The 24093-nt window shown below is 31.9% G+C and overlaps 2 protein-coding genes across 3 annotated transcripts in view; one reads left to right on the plus strand and one right to left on the minus strand.

Moving 5' to 3' along the window:
• Nucleotides 1–1131: 1131 nt before the first annotated feature.
• LOC142323598 (translation machinery-associated protein 7 homolog) overlaps nucleotides 1132–24093 on the minus strand; it is a 52570-nt gene continuing 29608 nt past the window's right edge. Inside the window, exons 1-2 of one of the 2 annotated variants that reach the window (XM_075363434.1) lie at nucleotides 6163–6317; nucleotides 1132–1665 (exon numbers count right to left, since the gene is read on the minus strand). In XM_075363434.1, the coding sequence (XP_075219549.1) occupies nucleotides 1463–1657 (195 nt within the window). In that variant the 5' untranslated portion in view covers nucleotides 1658–1665; nucleotides 6163–6317 and the 3' untranslated portion in view covers nucleotides 1132–1462. Of the gene's footprint in view, nucleotides 1666–6162; nucleotides 6318–24093 lie in introns of those variants that run through there. The other variant, XM_075363433.1, reaches the window with a different exon arrangement.
• Nucleotides 6487–24093, plus strand: part of LOC142323597 (testis-expressed protein 9) — a 32703-nt gene continuing 15096 nt past the window's right edge. Inside the window, exons 1-4 of the mRNA XM_075363432.1 lie at nucleotides 6487–7109; nucleotides 9243–9356; nucleotides 10509–10558; nucleotides 16878–17019. Of these exons, the coding sequence (XP_075219547.1) occupies nucleotides 9258–9356; nucleotides 10509–10558; nucleotides 16878–17019 (291 nt within the window). The 5' untranslated portion in view covers nucleotides 6487–7109; nucleotides 9243–9257. The remainder of the gene's footprint in view (nucleotides 7110–9242; nucleotides 9357–10508; nucleotides 10559–16877; nucleotides 17020–24093) is intronic.

Consider the following 24093-nt stretch of genomic DNA (forward strand, 5'->3'; position numbering starts at 1 on the left):
CATCAGTAATAACTTGAGTCTCACATCAGGTCCCTTACAATAATTTAGTAATTGAAGTTTTCAAACAACCAAGCTGGAGCCGAACCCAGTAGGGAACTAAATTCAGGAAGCACATAGCCCAGCTTTCAGTGATATAAAGCTATTTGTTTATTGACCAATAGAGATTTGGACTCATGGGAGTTGTGCCTTTATTGTCAGGGGCAGCTAGAAAGGTTGGACTAACAAGGCTGGCATGAGATCTGGTTTGATAGCTTATATATTTCAGCCAAACTCAGTTAATAATAGCTCCCCTGCCGTATAGCAGGTCAGGTCAGTCTATTATATTTGGTTGCTTAATGGTAGAGAAGCGAGTTCAGTAAGAATCCAGGTGACTGTGCCTGAAGTTTGTGGTAAGCCCTAAACCAAATCTATCTCCAACAAAAATCCACTGCTTTCAGCATCCAGTCCCATTTTAAGTGTGGGTGGTTGATTCATCTAGGAATCTATTTTGGCAACTGGCAATGCTAGTGAACAGTACACACACAGTAAATCTACTTCCACAGCCTATGATAACATGGATAGCTACAGTTTAGTACTACTACCACTTAAGAGATGGCAGGCGATTACAGTAATGAAATCAAGGTTCAGCAAGCAACATGTGGCTCAATACAGCTCCACTGATTAAAGTGCAGGGGCTAGTTTGCTGTATTTGCACAAAGAAACCTACAATGCATTATGAACAGTATTTAAATTAATTCTGAGAAACTAGGACATTTTTATTGCATTATCATTTAACTGCAGTATTTCAAATAAAAGATGTTTAAATAGCACATGAATACTTAATTTTCAATGTTACAGTTGAAAGGAATTCCCATAAACTTTGGGTAAAGCCACATAAATTTTTAATTCAGAATTTCACTTAACTGACCTTTCCTAAATTTCTCTTGTTTTTGCACTTACAGTGAAGATTAACTGTATTAATTTATCTAAATGGTTAAAACATATATTTTAAAGTAATATTTTCAGTTACAATTTCAATCCCTTATAATTATTTTTTGCAAAATGAAAAACCATTCTGCAAGAAGTGTGTGACATTATTTAGGAAAGCTTTCTTCTATATTAAAGATTAATGTGCATTATAAAAGAATGAAATTCCTGAATCCTTAACAATTTTTTATTTCATAAATTAATATACAAAACTTTTTTATTCAGTTATATTTTATTGATATAATTAAATTCAGAATACAATTAGTAATTATGATAGTTAAGGAAAAATAATCATTGTCATGGACCAACAGATGAAAACTGAAGAGTAAAGTGTACTAATGGTAAAAACAGTTACACCAGTAAATTAGATAAATAGAGGTAATGTAAAAAATGTTTTAAACATCCATACTCAAACACAACAAATCATAAGAAATAATTAACAATGTCATTAGCAAATCATCAGCAAATAAGTCTTGTATTTTAAACTAATTTTTTGTCACTTTTTCCCAGATTTTTTTATTCCTCCTCCCACCAGTGGCCCTCTCTGAGATGCCTTAGCTTTAGCTTCAGCCAATGCTTTCTTTTCTTCTTTCTGCTTTTCTCTCAGAGCTTTATCTTCATCATCCATTTCCCTATTCTCCTTTTTAGGTGCTTTCAGTGGTTTTTTCTTTCCACCTTCTCGCCCAGACATGGTACTACCTATAATATAAGCACAGAGATAAAATAAATGTCTGAAAACGGAATTTAAAAAAAATTAATCCAAATCAAAGAGATAACTGCAATAAAATACTTCCATAATTAGTAGCCTAATATAAATAAAAATCAATTCTTAACTAAATATGTACAACAAAATGTGATTTTAAATGAGGGTAATGCACAGTTTGAGATTGTTATTGTTTGCTGCATGGTAAAATAAAGCAGACCTTAATGAGGAACTAATTTATAGTATATTCTCAAGAGTAGAATGAAAATGGCAGCAGTGTAACTTTGTCACTGTTCAGAGATCAGACACAATACATTACCTGATCAATTCTGCTTCTCTTTTCATGTTACTTTAAAATTCTTACGATATATAAATTTAATCTATCAATTTCCTCTCAAAATTGCCTGACCTATTACTCTGTAGATTTTTGACATTCTACAATCAAACTTGAAGGCTATCATGTACTTAAGTTTTCTAATAACTCATGTTAAGTAGTTCCCACTTAAACAGTGGAACTAAATTAGCTCTAAAATACTTTACCTCAGAGGGCATCATATTTTGTAAGAAATTATGAAACCAAGTATTTTTTAAATTATTAGTTTTTTACAGCTTACAACAGTGCAACAAACAAAGCCTAGCATACCCAGCATTTTAAGTTTCTTTTGCGGCTGAATCATTATTAATTAATTAGACCCCTTAGCAACTACTGAAAATGCTGCTGCTTCCTTTTAGGAACTGTTCCTTTATTTGGCTTTTCAGAAACCCACTTGTTATAACAGAATCTATAGTATGATGACTATCTGTTTCTCACAGAAATGCAAACTCTCTTAACAATAAGGTTTGATGGATCCTTAAGAGTTCTTTAGATTCTGCATATTATATCTGTGCTATTGAGTCTGAAATTAGAATAATGGTAAAAAAAAAAAGGAAAACATAATTTTATTTCTCATTCACTTTTGTGTAAATGCATGCAATTTAATTTCATTACAACATAACTTCACATTCAAGAAATGCTCAAAAATAATTATAAGAAAATATCACATTAAATATTCAAACTATACTTTTTTTATAATCTTTGTTACGTTGGACTTCAGATGCAAAGAAAAACACAGTACGCTCATTTTCATAAGCTGAATAAGAAAATGTGGAGAGCAATTATTAACAATTACTTCAAAGGTAAAGAAATGGTATTTGAAAATGAAAATACAATTAAATAATTTGCATTATATATAATCTGCAATAATTTTCACCGATGACTCATCAGGGCCTCATCTTCTAAGAAAAATGTAAGAATGTTTTAACAGATCTCTAAAAATTGATTAATTTAATTGCATGTAATACAAAGTAAAACAGACAGTAGAGATGAAGTTTAAAATAATACCAAAAAACTTATTGATAGTTTCAGAGAATGAATTAAGTAAATCACTTGGGAATGATTCTTTAGTTTTCAAATATACTAAACTTGTAAATATATAGTTTATATAATTAACCTGACTCCCTTGGAATAAGTACACATTTAAACATCAGGCTGATCCAAAGATTAAATATCTCTTTTATTCATTAAGGATCAAGTGCTTCAATAAATTGTTTTTCCAAATGTTACTGAATATTTACAATGAATTATGAGTATACCTACATAATATACCTGTTTCCAATTTCAGTGATTACAGTATGTAGAAAGGTGAAAATTGTACGTAGCTTTCATTCTTTCCAATAATTTTTATATCTGATATCACACAAACTTACCACAGTATGCAAAAAGCACAGTATGGGTGTTTGTAAAAGAACTCCTGGGTTCTAAATGCAATTTTATAAATATAAAATTAACTTAAATGAATATAGACCATGGACCTTAAATTTTGTTTTTGCATACCAGATTTTAATCTGTGTCTCTGCAGTAGCCCAAATGACTTTTTCGTTATATCCTCACCATCAGGCTGATATAATAGTTCCTTGCAGACTGTGCTTAAAATCTCCAACAGATGGTCATGTTACAAACGTCTTGATTAAACCCATCACTTATCATCACATAAGAAACACATAAGTGGGGGTGTGTAATGTCTAGATTTTGTGGTGGCCATGAGATTGGCTTTTCTCTTCTGATCCACTTAGTTAAAAATCCTATGTCTAATACAGCGCAGACAAACTGCTATAATGGGGTGGAGCACCATCTTGCTGGACTGTATTTTCTCCTCTGCAATGTCATAATGGTATTGTATATGCTCGCTTCAAGCATGTGTAATCTGAACTTAACCACTTATGGTCATGTGGGAGTGCCAACTGTTGATGGATAAATTTTAATTTATGCTAAAACTTTTGCCCAAATAACTCAAATAAGTACATTGTTTGTCTCCATGAGTTTGATATGTATTTTTTTTAAAATCAGAATTCTATTAATATGCAGTATTTTATAAGCAGTGACTTTATTTTTACCGCTAGGTGTCAATTGGCACTGCCACATAAACCTATTGTAATCGCTGTAATACATCAGCAAATTAAATTTTTTTCTTTAAATTTTACATCAGATTATTATATGGTTACAGGACAGGTGAGGACACAGTTAATAGAATCCCTACTAAACTTCAGAAATTATTTTAAAAAAAGGCCAAACAAACAAGGGATTAATAAGAAAAAAGTTGGATACCTTGTACAAATTAAAAAAAAATTATTCATACGGTGCTAAGAACTCCAGCTTTAAGTTTAAGATATCAAATATTTTAACAAATATCTTCCTAATCCTTTTAAAATCATTTCTGAAGATGGTCCCTTGTGTATTAAGTGCAATAAAATTCATTTATATTCAATCATGTAAAACTTTTTAAAGTATTTAAACATAATATATTTTCTGGTGATAATGATTCCAACATTACACTTCTGTCAATAATTTTGATCATGTAACTGGGCTCCTAAAAAATATTCTTTAAAAGTTTTAAAGTTACTCAAACGGTAATATAATTGATAACAATGGCTCTATGGTATAATTAATAAAGATGTCATACTGACTAAAGCACACTCCTTATAAATACAATCCTAGCTTTTTTTTAAACTTATAACTGAATTACAAAATACCACTGCACAGATTACATGTATAACACCAAACTAATCTTAAATAGAGAATTAAAATAAATACAAAAGTACTAAAAAATAATAATAGACACTACACTAACATTGTTAGCTTGTGACATGACAATAAGAGATAAGATAAAAAAAAAAACAATTTCAGAAAAGAAATAATACATATATCTGAATAATTTGGTTTACAATTTTTTGTACAAACACAGATTTTATTCCAAAGACTGATTTCTATGAAGAGCTAGTAAAAATATAATTAAATGTCCTACTAACTATAAATAAATTTGAGCACTAAGTAGCTCCGTATTCTAGTTCTGAATACGTTAATTAAATCATATTTTAAGTGTACAATTTTAGGATTATCTGTTTAGATTTATATTTTATCATTATATTGTTATTTGAGGTTAAACAATTAGCAAGTAACAAAAAGGAATAATACCAAGCTTGATTAATTACTCAATTATTACCTTCAAATATATATATATATATATATAAATATTAACTCACACTACTAGGGAGTGGTGAGTTTTTTCTTTTCACTGGAAGAGATTAGCAAAGATATACAGCAAAAGTCAAACAAGCGAAATGTATAAGGATAAGTTGTCTTGAAATAAAAGCAAATCCTATCTTTGTTTCCAAGAAGTAATTATTTTAATCATATTATTGTATTTGTGGTAAATTTGTAATGTTCAATTTTATAAATATTATCAACTGTTCTAGTTTATTTTTCATGAATTAAAATTGTCGTCCCCAAATTCATCAATGCTATATAGTATATATTATCTTCCAATAAAAATAAAGAATTTCTTTATTTATAAATGCTTCTAGTCTAAACTGTTGTCGAAGTGTGAATAGTTAAAGGGCAAAGTATATCTTTCAAAGATATAGTAGATTTGAAATATTAAATGTCTTTCAAAAAATTCTATACATTTAAGTAATTTCAGAGTGTTACTGGAAGAAAATCACTTAAAGAGCTTTAACACAAAAAAAAAAATTTATACAGTAAACAGCTGGTCCATCAGTAAAATTTCTGATAAATTACCAAAAGTAATCCTATTTTTCTCTTTCAAATTATGCGGAAATATGAACAATGCCAAAATAGGACATTATTCAACATTTCAAAGAAATCAATCAACGTTTTTGAATTTACATACAAAAATAAAATGTACGTTTGCAAATACGTTTTTAAAAAAAAAAGGCTCTACACAAAAAAAATCTCAAGGCAGTTACTTTCAAAAAAATACACGTAAAATACAAAATAATTATTAACATTTCATACGTTATCGGCTTAGCGATTGAGGTTAATGCAACTGCCATAAATTTCGAATTTATACACGGTGTAAGAACTTTAAACCTGTAAAGCTCTAAGAAGTCAAAATCTTCAACAAAATGCCAAAAATTACAGCAAACAATCTGCATACCTTTTAAAATATAATTAATACGATATCCACGTTTTTACTCAGACAGCAACCTCACACCCTTGATGTCTAGCAGTATATACCACTACAAAGAAATAGAATGAAGCATAGAGTTTACTTTTGACCATTGATAAAAATCTCTCAATTTTTCCTTTTTTTAAAGTTATGACTTAAACTTGTCTTTGTAGAGTACCACATTAATTATAAAATAAAAGTACTCTCATGCAATAAAGAATTATCACGTAGATATTCTCACTATTACTGTATAACGAATGCTGGATCATATTTGTGATTAAGATAGCAGTTTGTTTATGATGGAAACGTAGTTTTGAATGGATGGTGACAGTGTTTTTTGATTTGGGGTTATTAGTTTCATCAGACAATTGCTGAATATATATTGTAATAAAAGTAGATTTGGAGAAAAAATTAGAGTAATTGTATTTAGTACATTTTTTCGCCATGAGTGTTTGCTTAGTGTTTCTTGAAATTACGAAAAATAAAATAATTATTTTTTGACATTCTTACGTATATTCTACAGAATAATATTATGCTTTATTTTTATCCGTGTAGACTGTCTATAAATACAGAAGGATATCATTCAACTTAAATAATATGAACTATTTCACCAGTTTTTAATTAAAATTACACAGTACGTCGAATGTTGAACGGAAGTATATACCAGAAAAAGACATCAGTGGTGCAATTTGAAGTAGATTACACATTTGTCATTCTCAGTTGTACCTAAATAATAAGAATAATCAGTCTGTTGAATGCATAGCAAATTTAAAATTATTACATTTTAAACAACTAACATTAAAATTACCGAAAGTTTTTCTTCAAAAGACCTTCAGGAGCTAATTATCAACACTTAGCACATATTACACTTCAGTTGACTATTTGATAGGACCGTTATTAATATTACCATCTTAAAAAATTTAGGAACCATTTAAGTATGTAACTGAATTTATATTCTATCTATATTGTTCATTTAATATCTTGTTTTCATCCAGTATAGTGTGTTTATAAATTTTATATTATGGAGTATGTTGATTAAGTTGACTTTTACTTGTTTAATATAAAATTTGCATGTTGTCATTAATATCATTCAATGAGTGTCCAGTTTCTACGAGGATATTTATAAAGTTTATTTCTCTTTTGTTCTTGTATGAATTCTTTGTATTTATTGGTGACCATGTATGTTCAATCTTTCTAATTTAGTATTCAATACAGTTACTGCAGTCAAATTTGCATACACCAGATTACTGTGCTTATCAGTGTGTTCCTTGTTATTTTGAAATCTGATCTTTTAAGTCTTAATTTTAATTTTGTTTGTGTCATTTAAGGATGTTTGATGTCATTTAGTGTTACGTATTTCCTCTTAGCCTGTCTATATTTGATGTTCTGTGTTTTATGTAACATGTCATCTATTAGTTCGAGTACGAAGCCATTAATTTGTACCGGATATTTTGTTTGTGTAGAATTTTTCATTTAGGGCTGATAATCTGGATAAGGTAAGGTTCTGTATAGTAGCCAATGCAACATTTATGAAAAATCTGTGTTTTTATGCTTCCTGGTTTAATCAAATGTGTGATCATATTGTCACCTTCTGTATATTTTGGAAGTATGCATCTATTTTGTGTATTCTAAAGTCTAGTAGAATTTAATTTTTTTCATATTTTGCAGTGAACTGTTTTTTAAATGTTTAAAAAAAAAATTAACCAAATTTCTTCATCTCAGTCAGTAAATGATTTATTCTAATTAATCTTGATATGTTAATAAAAGTGAAGGATTAGATTTTGTTCAAGCATTATTCACTGATTTGAGCAGTAGATCTGATTTTCTAACACTAAAAACTCGAGATTTATCACTATATATTTGTATTTTTATTATTTTTTTTAACAGGAAATTACAATTATCAATCTAATTTTTACCAGTGAGTACAAATTATAACTGATATTATTTAAATGACATTTCATTTAGTTTTTGAAATCTGTTGATAAAAAATGGTGCAAATAGTGTTTTTTTCTATATGTATGTCATTGTTTGATTTTTTAAACTGTGGGTCCCAAATATATTAGAAATTGCAAACACTTACTTTCAAATTAGGTGCAAACTGTTCTGGAAGAGCTTTTTGGAACTAATTACACAATTACTTCAACAATGGAGTTACCATTTGCACTGCGATAATGGTGCCCATCTTTAAGCTGTTAGGAAACCCTCTTAGTGTGTAGTTAAATAATTTTATGTGATCTTAGCTGTATTTGATTAAATAAGTACCTGAATAATGGAAATTTACATCCACACTAAATTTTACAAAAACATCATATTTAAAAAATAGACACAATGAAGAGTAAATATATTTATTTACTTTCGTTAACTATATGACAAAATTATTTCCTAACATTTTTAAGATTAGGACCATTAAAAAATAGCAACACCTTTAAAATAGCAATAGTGTTACTACTACTTTAATGATGGTTAGTTTTAATCTACTATTGATGAAGTAACACCTTTGAAGGAAATATGTGATAGCTCTGGAAGAACAATTTCCATGTAAATTGACAGTTAGTTTGTAATTCTTAATGACGTTCAATTCTTATTAACATCTCATTTTTATACATGGTATATTAGTGCAATACAATAAAATAGCTAATACAATGACTAAAAACACAAAACCTAGCTAAAAAAATGAAGCATACACACCTGCTCTTTGAAATTAAATTCCAATTAATGAAAAACTTTTCTAAATTTTTCAGAATTGGCTGGTTGATATATGAAAAGCCCCATAACAATCTGTTGATTCAGAAAAATGTGAGCACAAAAAACAAAGATATTAAAGGAGATAAAATTTATGTATTAATAATACAAGTGGCACCAGACATTGACAGTCACATGATTCATGGTTTTATATAAATATTACCACAATTTTGTATCATTTTATGTTAGATTGTTAGCATTAAATTGAACTGAATAAATAGGCCTAAATGAGTAATTGTTAAGAGTGAATTTTATTTAAATAACAATATTTAAAGTAAATTTTTCTATAATAATTATTAATAATACTGTATTTGGTTGTTTTTCAGAAAGTAAACCAATCGATGAATTATTCAGATGTACTAATGAAAGAAGAATTATATCGAAAGATGAATTTTGACATCAAAAGAAAAACTCATGATCTCATGAAAGAAATGGAATGTGTGAGTTTTTCTAATCAACTTTTTCATGTTTTAGGTGACGATGTTAGGTGATAATGTTAGAAGAACATTTTTTCTCCTTAAGAAATATTTAGCTTTAGGAACAAAGGACATTCAACAAAAGTAGTAGTAGTAGTATTAAATTTCTTAAAAATTCTAGCCCAGATTAGCTATAAGAAAATTTTATCCTTCTGTCATCTGTTCTTAATCATAATAATACTCATCAAAGTTTAAAATGCTCACTTGACATGCAGGATGAAGATGGAGTGCTGGACTGGCAACTAGCTTTTTGCTGCCTGATATCCTGTCACGCTGCACTATTCCCTTCACTGTTAGCAGTGTCAAAACTACTTCAAATCCCCCCCCCCTGCCAATATAACCACTGCATGTCATGTCATGTGTATGACTCTCTAAATTTTGACAAGAAATATGCGACCCATAGTTTGTTTCACCATTTATCTGTCCATAGAGACTGGCTTCATAGTAAACATCTTGTATGTTGAGTTTTGTGACATAAAAAAAAAGTTTAAAGAAACTCTGAATCAGTGAAAACTAAAAGATTTAATAATTATATATTTTAAATTATCTGTTTATGAGCTTATTTTTTTGGTTGTGGTTATTTTTTTTGTCTTTATAAGGAAGTATTTTTAAATTCTTGTATAAATTTCTTTTCTTAATATTTATTTAATCTATTTGCAAACTTTTTTTACCATTAAAAAATGATGTTTTTGCTTATGATATCCCTGCTTTTGCCAGAAAGTGCAGAGTGAATTTTTCCATTTATGTTGATTTGTTAACAGAAGCTTATTTTGTTACTTATTCTGAATTTATCTTTTTCAATCATATACCTTAGATTTCTTATGTATTATAAAGAGATTTTTTAATTTACTGAATAGCAAATACATATTAAAATTATTTCAGTCTGGAATAACTTTAATCATCACCATACCATCATCGATGTGGTGATGGTAATCATCACTGTCAAACTGACCATTTAATGTTAGTTCTAGCAATAAATGAGACAAGTGAGAGTGAAGGTCCTATAGAGTAATTCTATGAAAGATAATATTATGCATATGTTTAAGAATATATGTAATTTATAATAAAGGAGGCAATTTATTAACATAATCATTATTATTATTGTTGTTATTGCAGAGAATTGATGATGATTTTAAAGAAATTATGAAAGACGATTTTCCAGAAAGGTAAGAATTGTACATAATTATTCAAGTATTATACAGACTGCTATACAGACTGCTATGCTACAGAAGTAGCATCGATTAATCATTAGCCGTTAATTTCAACAGTATGCTGTATAATAGCACCCAATATTCTTTAATTTTGGTGGCAAATGGAATTCAGTTTATCTAATATGGATTTGGCTGTTTGTACTTGCTTTACACTTTAATTTCCAGAAAGTTACTTCTAGAAATGTTCCAGATGTTTTAAACAAACAGTTTATAAAGAATACGCTTTACTTTCTTACCCAGTACTTATTAGTTATTAACTAGTTATAATTTTAATTTTGTTGATTGTACAGTATTTAGCCTGTGTACTGTGTACATATATATATATATATATATATATGTACTGTGTACATATATATATATATATATATATATATATATATTTATTTATTCATTATTTTTTTAACGTATTGAATTCATTGTCACTGTCCCTCACAAACAGTTTTACATACTTGTAATTAATGTATAAAGGATTTATACATTAATACACACACACACACACACACACACACACACACTCTCACTCTCTCTCTCTCTCACTCTCCCTCCCCCCTCTCTATTTACTGTATTTTTTATAGTCAAAAACCAACTTGAACAACCCAAGTACAGAATTAGAAAGTAAATGAAATAAATGACTCTTACTTTATTTTTCTTTTCTTTATTCCAATAGCACTTCCATGATATCCTGCATCATTAATTGTATATAAATTATATAAAATTACCTATCAAACATAACAATTTTTTTTTAGAATGAAAACTAAAAGATCAAAATTACTATCATATATACAAAACTTGAAGTCAGTTAAATAAAGTAATTACATATATTTAAATATTTTTTATTTCAAGACAACTTATCCTTATACATTTCGCTTGTTTGACTTTTGCTGTATATCTTTGCTAATCTCTGCCAGTGAAAAGAAAAAACTCACCACTCCCTAGAAGTGTGAGTTAATATTTATATATATATATATTTGAAGGTAATAATTGAGTAATTAATCAAGCTTGGTATTATTCCTTTCTGTTACTTGCTAATTGTTTAACCTCAAATAACGATATAATGATAAAATATAAATCTAAACAAATAATCTTAAAATTGTACACTTAAAATATGATTTAATTAACTTATTCAGAACTAGAATACGGAGCTACTTAGTGCTCACATTTATTTACAGTTAGTAGGACATTTAATTATTTTTTTACTAGCTCTTAACTTTCATAGAAATCAGTCTTTGGAATAAAATCCGTGTTTGTACAAAAAATTGTAAACCAAATTATTCAGATATATGTATCATTTCTTTTCTGAAATTGGTTTTTTTTTAACTTATCTCTTATTGTCATGTCACAAGCTAACAATGTTAGTGTAGTGTCTATTATTATTTTTTAGTACTTTTGTATTTATTTTAATTCTCAATTTAAGATTAGTTTGGTGTTATACATGTAATCTGTGCAGTAGTATTTTGTAATTCAGTTATAAGTTTAAAAAAAATATTTAATTTTTATTCTTAAAAAAAAAATTGTTATGTTTGATATGTAATTTTTTATAATTTATGTACAACTGGTGATGCGGGATCCCGCAAAAGTGCCATTGGAATAAAGAATAGAAAAATAAGGTAATTGTCATTTCATTTACTTTGTAATTCTGTACTTGGGGTTTTCAAGTTGGTTTTTGATTATAAAAAATACAATATATTGGTACAGAGGAATATGGGTCTAATAAGTATTGACTTTAGAAATATATATATAACAATTATAATATATAAAATTTTAATCACTAATGAGCACAAAGAATAATTTTTATCAATATGACTTTATAAATACATATTTCATGATGAACATAGGATAAAGAAAGAAATAATTGCATTAAGAAAGTAATTAAAGCAAATCTTTACAAAGACATACATAAAATAAATGAATCATAAATATAAATACAAAAAAACTGAGAAAGAAGATAGAATACAAACAAAGAGGATGAAATGATTATCAGTAGTGAAATAGTTGTGTTAAAAAATTAAACTAGAGGCATATTCACCTGCAGTACGAACACATTATGTTTTTGTATTATCAGAATTATGTATTTGTATTCATGTATAATTAACTACTTATAACTGCCAGAATATAAATTAAAACAATCCTCCTATTTTGTTTATAATTTACCAAAGTGTGTATGTTTTGCAAAATCAGCAAATGAATATGTTTGAGAACAATATGATGTATTTAGCTGTGTTAATTCAGACATTGAAATCTAAATCTAATGTTTATGTTTAATTTTAAAAAGCTAGTTATTAATATTAATTTAATATATTACAGTGTAATTAATTGGAGGAATCTCTGTTCCCTAATGTTTTTTATAAGTAGATCGATAATATTGCTATTGATATCCATATCATACTATTTTGTAACTTATCTGTTATTAATATTTAAAAGCAGTTTGTACATGTGGTAAAAACACAATCCCAAAACAAAGCATATTGAACATAATGTTCAGTATGTTCTTTGTATATATGATTATATAATATAGCTGACCAATTTATTTTAAATGCAGAGGATTATCTTTTAGAGTGTAGTTGACAATAAAAATACTTTCCTCAAATGTAATCTGGTGGTTCATTAAATCTCCTTTTAGGTTTTATTTTCAGGTTTTGTATCTTTGTAATACTTCAACGTATTATTTATTATAAGAATTAATTTTAATTTTCCTTATTATTAGAATTAACTGGAATAATATTTCAATTTTTTTAAGCAGTGTTTAAGGAAACGTTTTAAAGAATTTTCATTTTCAGGATTGTATTCAGGCTTACAAATAAAACAAAACAATATAATCAAACTATGTATACCGCATTAAAAAATAATTATACATTCCACATTTTTTTTTAAATTAAAAAAAATGATAATTCTTAGAGAAATCATATGTTTAGTTAAGCATTTAAATTATATATACTATATATATTTAAGCTTATCCATGACTCATATAATGTGAATGATAATTTTTAATTTGCACTGAGAGATCACAATAGCAACGCTATAGTCAGATATGTGAATAATCAGTTTTACTCAAAGACGACTGAGAGAATAGTTTTTGTAAACATCTTTGTATTACTTTTAACACTTTACTGTATGGTATAGAATTAATTGTGTATTTGTCTAATTGGTGTATTGTAAGACTGAGAGCAATATTTTTTGAATTTTATATAAACCATTTTATATTAATGAGAAAGTTGTTAGCAATGTATCACATGTGGTAGACAATACGTTAGATGAAATTTATAGGTATAGAAAGATGATACTGTTTGCATATGAAGATAATGAGGTAAAGAGTGCAGATGATTGTTAAGATGCACAATTCTTCCATAATAAAGGCACTCATCCTACAGGTGGTTAATAAATCATGCTCCATTGCATAGTGCAAGGACAACATACGAGGTGTGATCAAAAAATACGGTGAATGAATTTTTATAGCGGCAACTGCCGACGCTACATCGATATGCTGTAATTTGTCCAATAGCGTGATCAACTGAGACAGGCAGGGACAAGTTGAAACACGTTCAAGCTTGCCAGTCAGCTGCCAGAGCCGCTAGAGTGAGGTTGTGTTTATCGTGTCTGTCGCGCAACATGGATTTTGAACAACGCATTAACATTAAGTTTTGTTTTAAGTTGCAAAACAATGCCAAAGAAGCTCACAAAATGTTAGAATCTGTGTACGATGATAATGTGGTAACTTTGAAGACTGTGTACAAGTGGTATGATTTAAAAATGGAAATGAGTCTGTTGAAGACGAGCAGCGTGTGGGACGTCCAGTAACCTCAAAAACAGTTGAAAATGTGCAAAAAGTGGAAACAATGATTCGTTCAAACGAATGACTATTCAAGAGCTATCGGAAGACCTTAACATCTCGTACGGATCCGTTCAAAGCATTTTGCGAAACAACGTACGAAGAAAGCGACCAGAAAAATGGACCAATGGCTTCCTTCTTCACCACGACAATGCGCTGTGTCACACCTTGCTTCTCATTCGTGAGTTTTTGGCTGAATAAAGTGTTCCTGTCTGTCCACATCCGCCATACTCACCGAATTTAGCACCATGCGTCTTTTGGCTCTTCCCAAAAATTAAAACTGTGCTTAAAGGAAGACGTTTTGACACCATTGCTGACATTGAGAGGGCCACGACCAAGCAGCTGAAAGCCCTTCCGAAAGACGCCTTCCAGAAATGCCTCCAGTCATGGAGTCAACGTTGGGATAAGTGCATTGCTAGCCAAGGACAGTACTTTGAAGGAGATTAAATCGAATTCTATGTAACCTTATTACTTTTTTTAATAAAAACTTATTCACCGTATTTTTTGATCACACCTCGTATAAGCACAATTTAATGAAACTGCAGCTTGTAAAAACCAAATAGCTCAAAATTTATGTACAAAGATCAATTACAACTTGAATTTCAGCAGGCAATAAGCTACACTATTGGTGCTCAGTTCCCTCTAAGAGGTTAAAGTGAGCTGATTTCCCCTGAAAAAAGAGAACTGTGTTGCATGTGTCTCTTCAGAATCAATAGAAAGACAAATGAATTTGCACAATTTGCAGATGGTATACATGAAAGCTGTAGAATCATTACTGCATAAATTGTGAACCTGTATAAGCACGAGTTGTGTATAAAAAGATTAGTTTTAAAATTGAAATCAAATTTTGGAAATAATTTGAGTGTATTTCTTAATTAATTTGACAAATAAAATCGACCTGTTGCCCAAAAATTAAAATAAGACTATTTTTGTATCTTGTTTGTCAGTAGTTAATGAGACAAGTAGTGAGTGGTAGTTGTATTTAACTGCAGAATGTGCGTGAAATTTTACTTGTCATGATCAGTTGCAAAAGTGATAGAAAATTATTATTTTTTAATGGCTAATCAACCTTTTAATAATTATCTTTTTAACTGCATCATACTGCTTTCAAATAACTCTACAGCCATCTTTTATGAATGCTGTTTTCATTGTATCCTTTTTTTTTGTAGCTATGTAAAAAATTTTAAATTTAATTATGTTTGTTCATATAGTAAAACAGACAACTCCAATATACAGAATGTCTGAAAAGTCATGCACCACTGGCAGTATTTGTTCAGTATGTTCTCTGTCAAATTCCAAGACATATCTGTAGGTGGAATTTCAGTTTGTTTAACACCCTGGAACAATAATAATTGTTTATGGCATGGCATTTGTCCTCAATCCTGGTATGTAGGTGGGCCACATCATGAACCTTAACACTGTATACCCCTTAAGACTTAAGATGTTCCCAAAATGAAAAGTACACTGGATTAAAATCTGGCGACCATGGAGCCCATTCAGTAGGTCCTCTACGATCAATCCAGTGTTCAGGAAAGGTTTCATACAGCACTTGCATAGTGCAGTGGGGTTCTGCTCTTGCGTGAACCATTCAGGATCCATCCATTGAGGGTGTTGGCCGATGTCTAAGCAATTACAGGTACTTTTTGCAATCCACGTATCCTTCAAAAAAGTACAGACCAATGATATAATCATTCCTGATCCTGATCAGGATCCAGTGAATACGATCACTCCACCATTTCCTTTAACAGACTATGCAAAAAAAATAAAAATAAAAAAGGTAGACAGTGTTATTTCTATACAACCACTACTTTAATAAAGTTTGAAGTTATTGATCAGTATTTCTTTATAGTAAACAATGAAAATGTTTACTTTCGTTAAGAGAATTATGATTACTGATTACATTTCAGGAAGATGTTGCTACATACTACATATGTACTGTGTGAATATCTATGAATTGTTTATGGTCATTCTTTCCTGATCTGTTGAATTGTTGGAATCAAAACACCAATTAACCATCAAAAGTTCCAGACTTAAATGTGAGTGATGTTATTTAAAAGTAAATGTTTATGAAAAGAGAGAAAGATCAATTGAAGAATAGATTAATAAGATTGAGAGAATAAAAATCATAAATATCAATGTGCTGAATGAATATCCACTTCATAACTTGAAGAATGTATTGTCAATAACAGAACATTTTTCTAATATTTTTGATAAAAAGTAATGTAAATAAAGTAGACTATATTAATTTAGCTTTTTTTAGTTACTATTTCAGTTCTCCTAACTCAAATCATATTATTTGTACTGGTGGATAAAAGAATTGTTCATTCATGTGCTGCATCTTCTACATTTAAGAAATCTATGAAATAATTTCAGTAGCATGATTGTATAGGTTTCTAATTATTTAATTACTAAACTTTCATAAAGTTCTCTTGATTTTAATTATTTTAGGGGGAAAGTGGTAAATCCAGCACCTGCTCAATCATCTGGGTTAGGAAGAAGTGGAAGTGAAGGATTGATCCGCATTCTTCAGGCTAAAGTGAAAGTGCTAAGAGAGCAGTTGAATACACTTCAGACAGATTATACAAGAAGGGTAAATCACTAAATGCATAAAATTCTCCCTATATCATGTAATTATGATTTACTCTCGATTATTAAATCTGAGTGTGTAATTGCTGTATAAAATGATAGCTTCAAATTAAAGTTACTCAATAGACTGTATCTTCAGTGTGGGTTTACTTCACAGAGTTTCTAATGCAAAGTAATAGAATAGTATAAGTGTTATTCATGTCTTCAAAGAAAAATGTCTGGTGGGAAGTGCCTCTGGATATGTGTTCCTACATAATCTTTCAGAATAATTGTTAATATTTATTTGTAATCAAGTTATTATTTAATACTAATCATTCTGAATGTTTTATTGAAATAAAGACAGCTGTTTCAATAAAGTCCCTCAATTTTGTCAGTGTGTTTTTAAAGTGAATCGATTTAAAATGACTTACTTTTTTCTTTACTTCTCTGTAGGAATGATGAAACAGGGAGTTTTCACTCCCTGATAAGCTGATAGCTGTACCATAGACATTAACATAATGTGAAAAAGTATATGTGTTTAATGTATACAGAGACCTTAATAGTTCATTTAAAGGGATGTGAGATGTTTCAGTACTTGTTAAGAACATCAACTAAGAATTGTACAGTCTGAGCAACAGAATTTTAAATATTAGTATAAACTAAGCTCTGGATACTATGCATTTGAATTCTGTAGAAAACTGCATCTGTGGTTTATGAAAAAATGCTTTCTCCATTTCTCTTTTGACATAGTAAATCATGGTGGTGTTGTCTTGGGATTATTTATTCCACAACTAAATTAATCCGACGGTTAGTTCTCAAGAGGATATCATCAGCAAACATTGAAAACTATGACAATTCTTTTTTAGTTTTTTAGAACATGGAACATAGAATTCAGAATTTCAGAAAAGAGTGCTTAGTTAAACATTTTAAAAAGTAATTTATTAGATTAACTTTTACTATAAGATTTGGTGAATTAAGGTAAAGAAATTGGTAGTGTTTTTGATAAAGAATCATAGTATAACTATCAGAAAACTTTAGAATAGAAACGCAGGATCAGGAATAAAGAGTTAGAAGATAATATAACTTTTTTACAGATGTTGCTTTTGTAGAGTTGAGTAAGTGAAGCCGTCCTGTATTGACATGTATTACTGTGCTCTGCGATTTTTATTAATTTTGGTGGTTTTTTCGTTGATTATATTGGTTTGGACCATTGCATACTGTTGGCGGAATTTTTACGGATGCAGACTCTAAGTGTTGTAAATTTTGGATAATGGATTACTTTTTATTGAGATTTAAAGTGAACAGACCTTATTGCCTATGATATTAAAGACTATAATAGCTTGTTTCTTTGCTGTGCAGGCCAAGACAAGAGTCTATTAGCAGTAAACAAGAACTTGTAATTTTTTTCAACAAATTACTATGGCGAGTGGCTAAAAATTTTCTAAGTTATTGTTAAGATTTTATAAGGGGAACCTTCTTTTGCCCTTTTCTTCTAAACCTTTATCCCTATCCCAAAATCCTCTCGGTTCTGTGCGAACTGGGCCCTTCCCTATCGTTTGACCCCCTTCCTGCTCCCCTGAATTTTTTAACCCTTTTTTGAGGGAAATATTTTCGACCCCCCAAACGTTTTTGGAACCCCCAAAATTTTGGACCTCATTTTTTTATTAATACATTTTACCTTCTTTCCAATAGTGGGTCCCCGACCCCACTTATAAAATCAAGTGGGTGCTCTAAATGCAACGAATTGGGCCCAGAATACAGTGATGGTGTTGGTTTTGTGATGGTGGCTCTCACCATTTACCGGTGAGAACAAAACTATAGTTATATAATATCTGTGAGATGGAGAGACATACCTTGTTAGCACAGGTAGAAGAAATGGAGGCATCTGCATCGAGAACTGAGGGGATGCTCAAATCCAAGAAGGTAGATGTGAAGGGCACAAAATGTTCGAGGCAATTGTCTTCAGAAGCGGAAGACCCTCTTCTGGGATTGCTAGAAAACCTGTCAAGGCAGTTGGTGTGTTCGATCTGCACGCTGAAACAGAATTATGGTGCTGGACTGTCCAAGTATGTGTGGACGCATGAGAAAGAATTAGGTATTATTTGGGCTGGATTGAGGGTGTTGACGGAGAGGTCACCGGTGCTGATGGTGATAACTCAAGTGACGCAAACCAATACTCCTAGAGAAAGAGACATGTGTAACATCCTGCAAGAAGATGTAACAGATGAGGAGCTCATCAGTCTTACGAGAATGAAATGGCTGTCAATGGATGTTCAGAAAGTCATTCAGATTGGTGAATTGTCATATCATGAAGGAGATATTTGCTATATTCGTGACTTAGCAGGCAGGCAATTGGGTGGAGACAGACAAAGAGTAGATATTAAGCCAGGTGATATAGTGAAAGAAATATCAACAATGATGAGTGGGGATATTGAGTCCGTTCAGAGATGTAGATATATGATTTATTATGACTCGGTGGAAGGGGAGGTCAAGTCGCTGAATTTGTTATTGAAATCACTGAGAAAAATTAAGGAGGGTTCACCAGAGTCGATATTTGTCGTCCTCCCTGGTGAGAATATGGGTGCATATATTAAGAAAATTTTATTGTATTTATACAGAAACAAAGACAGGCAAGTGAAGGTGATGACCTCGGAGACAGACGCCAAGCAACAGAAACAATTGCGGCCAGATATTAAAAGAACGATGCCAGCGGTTTCCGACAGCAGAACCATTGTAGTCAAGGCAGTGGGTAAGACATATGCAGATTTGCTTAAGACACTGAAGGAAACAGTAAATAGAGAAGTGGGAGAAGTGTTGTCTTTGCACAAAGGTAATAATTATGAGTTAAGAATAAGAATCAAGTGGGCAGAAAAAAATGGAGGAGTTCAGAACGGTCCTCTGAAATAAAGTTGCAGACCTTCAAGTTGATTTGATATTGAAGAACAACCAGAGGATGGTGGTTCACCTGAAAGATCATTTATACGATGGAACAGGAAGTGTCGTATGCAGTAGCGCAAGTCATAGGGGGCGAAGACAATTTTAAGATTGCATCACTTCGACAGGCATTTAGTGATACAAAAATTGTCACTATTATAACAACTTACAGGGTGGCGAAGAAGCTAACTGGCCAAAGAGTGCGAGTGGGATGGGTCCATTGCTGTGCATTGATAAGAGAACCCATCGAGAGATGTTATAGATGTTGGAGTCTAGGACATGTGTTTGCAGGCTGCAGGAGTGTGGACAGAACCAAGTTATGTTTCAATTGTGGCAAGTTGGGCCATTAGCATGCCCAGTGTGGTCCCCGACAGCATGTTGTTTATGTGGTAAGGAGGGCCACTGAGCTGTGGATTGTAGGGATTGATAATGAAAGTAATGCAAATCTATAATAATCATAGTAGACGATCAACGGACGTCACATGGGAAACAGCGAGGAGGAATAATATTGATATCATCTTGCCATCAGATCCCTTTCCTGATCCCTTCGGTTCAGTGGCAGCATTTGGATTCCCACGTCCCGGGATTCCTATGGTAAGAAGGGGTAGAGGCAGTGGTTTCATCTGGGCTGATATTGGGAACATTGTGGTGTTCTCTTGTTATCAGTCACCCAATCACGACATAGAGGATTTCACCCATTTTTCCTAGACAAATTTGGACAGGAGATCCAAAGAAGAAGAGGCAAGAGCGTGTTAGTGGCTGGGGATTTTAATGCAAAGTAAAATGAATTCACAGAAACCCACCCTGAATTCGCAGGTAACTTGTGTAGCATTAGAGAAACACATTTAAGTGAAATGGTTCATGCACTAAGATTGTAGTGTATTAATCAACAAGGAGGAACCTTTATATGGGGTGAATTGCACTCTGCAATCGATCTTGCATTCATAAACAAGGAGTATGTGTTGAGGTATACCAACTGGCAGATTTTTGAGGAGGAATCTTTTTCCGACCATTTGTTTATTACATATGAGGTAGTGCTTCAGACTGGCAACATTTAAATGACAAGGATGGTCACGTCTAGATCAGGCTGCGCAAGATTTGCGGAGACTATCTGACATAGAATACTCGAGGTGACAAAACCAATAGAATTGTTACAAATAGTGATGGAAGAATGCGTAGAAGCCAAGGTGAGGGTGTGTTGCCCACCCAACTAGATATGTACTGGTGGACAGAGGCATTAGAAACTCTTTGTAAAAAGGTATCAGGGCAGCGAAGACTATATCAAAGGGCAAGACGAAGGCTTGATTCCGAAGGAAAAATAGAGGCACATTTGAGGTATGTAAGGTGTCGAGCAGAATATAGACTGGGAGTTAAAGAGGGCGAAAAAGAAAAGCTGGCGAGATTTATACAAAACCCTTAGATCAGGACCCTGGTGTCAAGCCTTTAGGGTCGTAACAGGAAGACTGGGACGTAGATTGCCTGCATTAATGGAAGCCCAGGTTAGAGTAAGTGTTGAAGTCTTGTTTCCCCGGTTACAGGACCCAGTAAGGAAAGAAATAATTGTTGAAGATATAGTTCCATTTGAAGTACATGAACTAATTATAGCAGGAAAAAGAATGCAGCCCCATAAAAGTACCAGACTGGACAATATCCCAGTCGAAGTGGTGCAAATATTGATTGAGGTGACTCCGATAATGTTGCTAAATGTGATGAACCATATGCTCTTCAACACCTATCTTCTAACGTCATGGAAGAAATCGAGATTGGTGTTGATCAGGAAGCCAGGCCTGGAGGATAGTCCCACATCCTTTCAACCTGTATGTTTGATTAACAATCTATGCAAACTCTTTGAGAGGATGGTGGTAGTGAGATTAACACAAGAGATCCTAGATAAAAGAGATTTAAATGACAGACAATTTTGGGTTTAGACTGAGTAGGTCAACTGTGGGTGCAGTAAGACAGTAAGACAGTTAATGTCAATAGTAGAGACTGCAGCAGAAGGAACTTGGCGAGCTAGAAGCATACTGGCGGTCATTTTTATTGATGTACGCAACACCTTTAACTCTGTTAAATGGAGTCAACTTTCGAAGTTGACTCCATTTAGTTGCAGGAATTGGATGCAGGAGAGACAGAATTTCTGAGGATAATATCATACGGACTATGCTTAAAGGTGAACGTGAATTTGAGACAGTAAGAATCTTTTTTTACAGTTTTACTGCAAAGGAAGGACCAAGAAGCGAGGGAGTAGGGACAGCCCTCTGTGGAGCTGTCGCTCGTCTGTATGTGCACGGGTGGGTGGTGGCAATGAAGTAGTGGGACTCCTGAGCCTAAGTGGAATGTGCCTTGAGTAAGGGAATGAATAAAAGACCAAATATGTGGGAGGGCTAGGAATGGTTCTCTCATTAGAGTGGCAAACAAACAAGTTAAGACCGAGTCCTGGCTGCTTGGACAGGGGCCCCAGGAATGCCATAGCTGGGCCTGGAATTACCCCCATCCTTTCAGTTAGAGGCAGGCAAGAAGGAATAAAAATAAAGATCAACCGGCAGCCTGACCTGCCATACTGGGCATATAGCTGGTAGGTGGGGAGAGCCGTTTGAGTTAAAGGACATTCCCCTGTGCTGAGAGATACTCCACTGTAGGTGCAGTACAGGGGGCGACAAAAAAAAAAAAGTTGCTTTTATATATACACCATGTGATTCAAAAAGGACTCAACAAATTTAAAAGACTATAAAAATCTATTGAAATAACTTACAGATTCAGTTGAGATCTCATTTCTTAGAAAAACACATCAAGTCTGTTACCCAACATTTACTTTGGTTCAATATGGTTTCCATTTGTAATGCAACATACCTCCCACCTGAAGTCGATTCCATTCCAGACTGTAGCCACCAATTCGGGCTTTACCTCTGCAGCTATGGTGTTAATTCAAAGCCCTAGCGCAACAAGATCAGCAGGCAAAGATCTATAATGAAACTCTGCAAAAAAAATTATAGCAAATCTGGGGAGTGAGATGGCCATGCAATTGGACCTTCACGACCAATCCACCGACCTGGGAATCAAATATCATGAAAATCTTGGACTTTTAAGCAGTAGTGAGGTGGTGCCGCCCCTCTTGCTGATAGTAATGGCATCCATCTTGGTCATCGTTGACTAACTGGGGAATTAGAACATTTTGAAGCATGTCCAGATTCCAGATAAGTGATATCATTTATGGTTGCCTCCTGGTAGAAGAACAGGCCTTACAGTCTTTGTTTGCTTATGGCACAAAAAACATTGGTCTTAGGGCTATCACAAATGAAGGTTGAGGGTTTTTGCTACCCCATATTTGGTAATTATGGGTGTCCACCTTGTCACTGATGTGAAACGTTGACTCATCACTAAAAATTACATTGTATCATTGTCTGCAATTCTATCCATCATTTCCACCCAAAACTACAGCTGATCAACTTTGTAATGTGTTGACATTATTAGTTTGTATGTCTTCACGTGCAATCATTTACGTAATACATGCCAAACGGTTGTTTGAGGAATACCAGTTTCACATGACGCATGTCAAGTTGATTTCTTCAGACTACATGCAAAGCTTTCTCTGAGTTGTTCCACAGCAGCTTCAGGAACACATGGGCGTTCTGGTGATTTTGTACGTTTAACAGAACAACCTGTCTCAACAAAGGTTTGGTGCCAAGAGTAAATTGTATGCTTACTAGGAGGCTCTGTATCGTAACCTCTACAAAAATTACATTGAACTGCAGTTGCTGATTGCAAATCGTGAAACCAAAATACACAGCAAGCACATTCTGGTCCAGTAAATGTATCTATTTTTAACAATACTGGTGGACGTTCAGTACTAATGCACTATGTGATTCAAAACTTGATGTGTTTAGCTGTGAAATGAGACCTCAGCCGAATATGTAATTTATTTAAATAATTTTTTATGTACTTTTAAAGTTGTGAAGTCCTTTTTGGATCACCCAATACTATAGTAAGAGAATTATTTTAGTCAGTTTAAATTCAAAATTGATTCCAATCCCAATATTGTAAATTTACATGAATAATTGTATGAAGGATTTGAATAAATGTTAGAAATAAAAGTATATATGAAGAAATATATCAATTATATACGAGGTAATGAAAATGTAATAGTTAGAATCTGAATTACCAAAGC

Source organism: Lycorma delicatula, chromosome 4, assembly GCF_047948215.1.
Source record: "Lycorma delicatula isolate Av1 chromosome 4, ASM4794821v1, whole genome shotgun sequence".
Lineage (NCBI taxonomy): Eukaryota > Metazoa > Arthropoda > Insecta > Hemiptera > Fulgoridae > Lycorma > Lycorma delicatula.